Source organism: Ruditapes philippinarum, unplaced genomic scaffold (assembly GCF_026571515.1).
Source record: "Ruditapes philippinarum isolate M1 unplaced genomic scaffold, ASM2657151v2 ctg6912_1_1_1_1, whole genome shotgun sequence".
NCBI lineage: Eukaryota > Metazoa > Mollusca > Bivalvia > Venerida > Veneridae > Ruditapes > Ruditapes philippinarum.
The window spans coordinates 59694-66868 of NW_026861936.1; the positions used below are offsets into that span (position 1 = coordinate 59694).

Sequence of the window (7175 nt, forward strand, 5' to 3'; positions counted from 1 at the left end):
CTCCTTTCTCCGACTTCCCTATTCCATCGGAATGTCTGGTATGTACTCTTCTCCCTCAATGAAAAGTTTTTTCCCCCAATGAATTTTACGTTTTGTGTTCATCCCTGGCGCGTTTCATGACTGGATACAGTGGCTTTCGTTCCTCCCTGACACTTTCTAGGTAGTTGGGCTCCGACGCCCCTTTTTGCTGATTTCATAGCGTCGGCGATGCACATTTCAAAGGACGATTTCCGGACAGCTTCACGTTCCTCTAAGTAAGAAATCTGACCACCACGGGTCTGGGTTTCGAACCTTTTTTTCTCCCCAATTCTATGTGCGTTGTCGAACACAAAATTCATTAGCGGATGAGATTTTCAATATATTTTTTTGCAGAAGTCTTTTGCTAGCTTGCTTACAATTTTCATCGGTGCCTTCCTCTGGTATTCCGTGAATAATAAATTGTTACGCATTGATCGCGATTCTAAGTCCACTAACACTGTCTCATGCCAAATACCACATCTGTACTTAAAAACTCAAAATCGATCATACTTTATGATCATAATACGACAACATTTGAAGCCAAAGCTACAGTAAAATGTGACACTGGATATGTCTACCCAATTGGAAAAAGCAATATAACTGAATATCAAATGACTTGTGAATCAAATGGTCAATGGAAAAAGGGTGGTGATTGTGTGAAGATTGGTAAGTTGTTTTACAAATTACGAAATGAAATTAATAAGTCAAATTACACAATTAATTGCACCAAAAAGGGCTCCATGGAAACATTTATGGGTTACATAAATTAAGGTGGAAAGGAAATTCTGCAAATTATACACTTTCATTTTAACACAAATTGCACCAGATAACTAAGCAAATCAATAAATAATCATACAAGTAGTTATCTATCCATCTATCTGTCTGTCTACCTGTCTCTCTGTTATTTAGACTATCTATCTATCTATCTATCTATCTATCTATCTATCTATCTATCTATCTATCTATCTATCTATCTATCTATCTATCTATCTATCTATCTATCTATCTATCTATCTATCTATCTATCTATCTATCTATCTATCTATCTATCTATCTATCTATCTATATATCTATCTATCTATCTATCTATCTATCTATCTATCTATCTATCTATCTATCTATCTATCTATCTATCTATCTATCTATCTATCTATCTATCTATCTATCTATCTATCTATCTATCTATCTATCTATCTATCTATCTATCTATCTATCTATCTATCTATCTATCTATCTATATCTATCTATCTATCTATCTATCTATCTATCTATCTATCTATCTATCTATCTATCTATCTATATCTATCTTCTCTATCTATCTATCTATCTTCTATCTATCTATCTACTATCTATCTTATCTATCTATCTATCTATCTATCTATCTATCTAATCTATCTATCTATCTATCTATCTATCTATCTATCTATTCTATCTATCTATCTATCTATCTATCTATCTATCTATCTATCTATCTATCTATCTATCTATCTATCTATCTATCTATCTATCTATCTATCTATCTATCTATCTATCTATCTATCTATCTATCTATCTATCTATCTATCTATCTATCTATCTATCTATTATCTATCTATCTATCTATTATCTATCTATCCGTCCATCCATCCATCCATCCATCCATCCATCCATCCATCCATCCATCCATCCATCCATTCATCTATTTGCATGTCTGTCTATAATTAAGATTACATTTCGTGTTATTTTGAGAGTTTTCATAAAAAATTGGAAAGTTTGGCAACAATTATTTTGTAAAAGACCAATTTATCTCAACTTGATTAACATTAAACATATGATGTAATTAAGCGCTCAAGCTTTTTAACAAAACATATTATTGCACGTTCATAAAATCTATTCGAACATGCCAAATGATATTCAGAAATGTTTTTATTCCTGTCGGTAATATATTTACAATATCTCGTAAGGAAACACTGTATTGATATAACGTGTATTTTCTATTTTATGCTAGACTGTCTCATGCCAAATACCACATCTGTACTTAAAAACTCAAAATCGATCATACTTTATGATCATAATACGACAACATTTGAAGCCAAAGCTACAGTAAAATGTGACACTGGATATGTCTACCCAATTGGAAAAAGCAATATAACTGAATATCAAATGACTTGTGAATCAAATGGTCAATGGAAAAAGGGTGGTGATTGTGTGAAGATTGGTAAGTTGTTTTACAAATTACGAAATGAAATTAATAAGTCAAATTACACAATTAATTGCACCAAAAAGGGCTCCATGGAAACATTTATGGGTTACATAAATTAAGGTGGAAAGGAAATTCTGCAAATTATACACTTTCATTTTAACACAAATTGCACCAGATAACTAAGCAAATCAATAAATAATCATACAAGTAGTTATCTATCCATCTATCTGTCTGTCTACCTGTCTCTCTGTTATTTAGACTATCTATCTATCTATCTATCTATCTATCTATCTATCTATCTATCTATCTATCTATCTATCTATCTATCTATCTATCTATCTATCTATCTATCTATCTATCTATCTATCTATCTATCTATCTATCTATCTATCTATCTATCTATCTATCTATCTATCTATCTATCTATCTATCTATCTATCTATCTATCTATCTATCTATCTATCTATCTATCTATCTATCTATCTATCTATCTATCTATCTATCTATCTATCTATCTATCTATCTATCTATCTATCTATCTATCTATCTATTTATCTATCTATCCGTCCATCCATCCATTTATCCATCCATCCATCCATCCATCCATCCATCCATTCATCTATTTGCATGTCTGTCTATAATTAAGCTTACATTTCGTGTTATTTTGAGAGTTTTCATAAAAAATTGGAAAGTTTGGCAACAATTATTTTGTAAAAGACCAATTTATCTCAACTTGATTAACATTAAACATATGATGTAATTAAGCGCTCAAGCTTTTTAACAAAACATATTATTGCACGTTCATAAAATCTATTCGAACATGCCAAATGATATTCAGAAATGTTTTTATTCCTGTCGGTAATATATTTACAATATCTCGTAAGGAAACACTGTATTGATATAACGTGTATTTTCTATTTTATGCTAGACTGTCTCATGCCAAATACCACATCTGTACTTAAAAACTCAAAATCGATCATACTTTATGATCATAATACGACAACATTTGAAGCCAAAGCTACAGTAAAATGTAACACTGGATATGTCTACCCAATTGGAAAAAGCAATATAACTGAATATCAAATGACTTGTGAATCAAATGGTCAATGGAAAAAGGGTGGTGATTGTGTGAAGATTGGTAAGTTGTTTTACAAATTACGAAATGAAATTAATAAGTCAAATTACACAATTAATTGCACCAAAAAGGGCTCCATGGAAACATTTATGGGTTACATAAATTAAGGTGGAAAGGAAATTCTGCAAATTATACACTTTCATTTTAACACAAATTGCACCAGATAACTAAGCAAATCAATAAATAATCATACAAGTAGTTATCTATCCATCTATCTGTCTGTCTACCTGTCTCTCTGTTATTTAGACTATCTATCTATCTATCTATCTATCTATCTATCTATCTATCTATCTATCTATCTATCTATCTATCTATCTATCTATCTATCTATCTATCTATCTATCTATCTATCTATCTATCTATCTATCTATCTATCTATCTATCTATCTATCTATCTATCTATCTATCTATCTATCTATCTATCTATCTATCTATCTATCTATCTATCTATCTATCTATCTATCTATCTATCTATCTATCTATCTATCTATCTATCTATCTATCTATCTATCTATCTATCTATCTATCTATCTATCTATCTATCTATCTATCTATCTATCTATCTATCTATCTATCTATCTATCTATCTATCTATCTATCTATCTATCTATCTATCTATCTATCTATCTATCTATCTATCTATCTATCTATCTATCTATCTATCTATCTATCTATCTATCTATCTATCTATCTATCTATCTATCTATCTATCTATCTATCTATCTATCTATCTATCTATCTATCTATCTATCTATCTATCTATCTATCTATCTATCTATCTATCTATCTATCTATCTATCTATCTATCTATCTATCTATCTATCTATCTATCTATCTATTTCTATCTATCTATCGTCCATCCATCCATTTATCCATCCATCCATCCCATCCATCCATCCATCCATCCATTCATCTATTTGCATGTCTGTCTATAATTAAGATTACATTACGTGTTATTTTGAGAGTTTTCATAAAAATTGGAAAGTTTGGCAACAATTATTTTGTAAAAGACCAATTTATCTCAACTTGATTAACATTAAACATATGATGTAATTAAGCGCTTAAGCTTTTTAACAAAACATATTATTGAACGTTGATAAGATATATTCGAACATGCCAAATGATATACAGAAATGTTTTAATTCCTGTCGGTAATATATTTACAATACCTCGTAAGGAAACACTGTATTGATATAACGTGTATTTTCTATTTTATGCTAGACTGTCTCATGCCAAATACCACATCTGTAATTAAAAACTCAAAATCGATCATACTTTATGATCATAATACGACAACATTTGAAGCCAAAGCTACAGTAAAATGTGACACTGGATATGTCTACCCAATTGGAAAAAGCAATATAACTGAATATCAAATGACTTGTGAATCAAATGGTCAATGGAAAAAGGGTGGTGATTGTGTGAAGATTGGTAAGTTGTTTTACAAATTACGAAATGAAATTAATAAGTCAAATTACACAATTAATTGCACCAAAAAGGGCTCCATGGAAACATTTATGGGTTACATAAATTAAGGTGGAAAGGAAATTCTGCAAATTATACACTTTCATTTTAACACAAATTGCACCAGATAACTAAGCAAATCAATAAATAATCATACAAGAAGTTATCTATCCATCTATCTGTCTGTCTACCTGTCTCTCTGTTATTTAGACTATCTATCTATCTATCTATCTATCTATCTATCTATCTATCTATCTATCTATCTATCTATCTATCTATCTATCTATCTATCTATCTATCTATCTATCTATCTATCTATCTATCTATCTATCTATCTATCTATCTATCTATCTATCTATCTATCTATCTATCTATCTATCTATCTATCTATCTATCTATCTATCTATCTATCTATCTATCTATCTATCTATCTATCTATCTATCTATCTATCTATCTATCTATCTATCTATCTATCTATCTATCTATCTATCTATCTATCTATCTATCTATCTATCTATCTATCTATCTATCTATCTATCTATCTATCTATCTATCTATCTATCTATCTATCTATCTATCTATCTATCTATCTATCTATCTATCTATCTATCTATCTATCTATCTATCTATCTATCTATCTATCTATCTATCTATCTATTTATCTATCTATCTATCTATCTATCTATCTATCTATCTATCTATCTATCTATCTATCTATCTATCTATCTATCTATCTATCTATCTATCTATCTATCTATCTATCTATCTATCTATCTATCTATCTATCTATCTATCTATCTATCTATCTATCTATCTATCTATCTATCTATCTATCTATCTATCTATCTATCTATCTATCTATCTATCTATCTATCTATCTATCTATCTATCTATTTATCTATCTATCCGTCCATCCATCCATTTATCCATCCATCCATCCATCCATCCATCCATTCATCTATTTGCATGTCTGTCTATAATTAAGATTACATTTCGTGTTATTTTGAGAGTTTTCATAAAAAATTGGAAAGTTTGGCAACAATTATTTTGTAAAAGACCAATTTATCTCAACTTGATTAACATTAAACATATGATGTAATTAAGCGCTCAAGCTTTTTAACAAAACATATTATTGCACGTTCATAAAATCTATTCGAACATGCCAAATGATATTCAGAAATGTTTTTATTCCTGTCGGTAATATATTTACAATATCTCGTAAGGAAACACTGTATTGATATAACGTGTATTTTCTATTTTATGCTAGACTGTCTCATGCCAAATACCACATCTGTACTTAAAAACTCAAAATCGATCATACTTTATGATCATAATACGACAACATTTGAAGCCAAAGCTACAGTAAAATGTGACACTGGATATGTCTACCCAATTGGAAAAAGCAATATAACTGAATATCAAATGACTTGTGAATCAAATGGTCAATGGAAAAAGGGTGGTGATTGTGTGAAGATTGGTAAGTTGTTTTACAAATTACGAAATGAAATTAATAAGTCAAATTACACAATTAATTGCACCAAAAAGGGCTCCATGGAAACATTTATGGGTTACATAAATTAAGGTGGAAAGGAAATTCTGCAAATTATACACTTTCATTTTAACACAAATTGCACCAGATAACTAAGCAAATCAATAAATAATCATACAAGAAGTTATCTATCCATCTATCTGTCTGTCTACCTGTCTCTCTGTTATTTAGACTATCTATCTATCTATCTATCTATCTATCTATCTATCTATCTATCTATCTATCTATCTATCTATCTATCTATCTATCTATCTATCTATCTATCTATCTATCTATCTATCTATCTATCTATCTATCTATCTATCTATCTATCTATCTATCTATCTATCTATCTATCTATCTATCTATCTATCTATCTATCTATCTATCTATCTATCTATCTATCTATCTATCTATCTATCTATCTATCTATCTATCTATCTATCTATCTATCTATCTATCTATCTATCTATCTATCTATCTATCTATCTATCTATCTATCTATCTATCTATCTATCTATCTATCTATCTATCTATCTATCTATCTATCTACTATCTATCTATCTATCTATCTATCTATCTATATCTATCTATCTATCTATCTATCTATCTATCTATCTATCTATCTATCTATCTATCTATCTATCTATCTATCTATCTATCTATCTATCTATCTATCTATCTATCTATCTATCTATCTATCTATCTATCTATCTATCTATCTATCTATCTATCTATCTATCTATCTATCTATCTATCTATCTATCTATCTATCTATCTATCTATCTATCTATCTATCTATCTATCTATCTATCTATCTATCTATCTATCTATCTATCTATCTATC

The 7175-nt window shown here is 29.3% G+C and overlaps 1 protein-coding gene across 1 annotated transcript; it reads left to right on the top strand.

The window, feature by feature from the left end:
- Window positions 1-481: 481 nt before the first annotated feature.
- LOC132717407 (CUB and sushi domain-containing protein 3-like) lies at window positions 482-6277 on the top strand (the record flags this gene model as incomplete). The annotated part of the gene is made up of 5 exons (XM_060700869.1): window positions 482-684; window positions 2006-2215; window positions 3129-3338; window positions 4557-4766; window positions 6068-6277. Coding segments are annotated over exons 1-5 (1042 nt in total), but the record flags the coding sequence as incomplete, so codon positions are not given.
- Window positions 6278-7175: the final 898 nt, after the last annotated feature.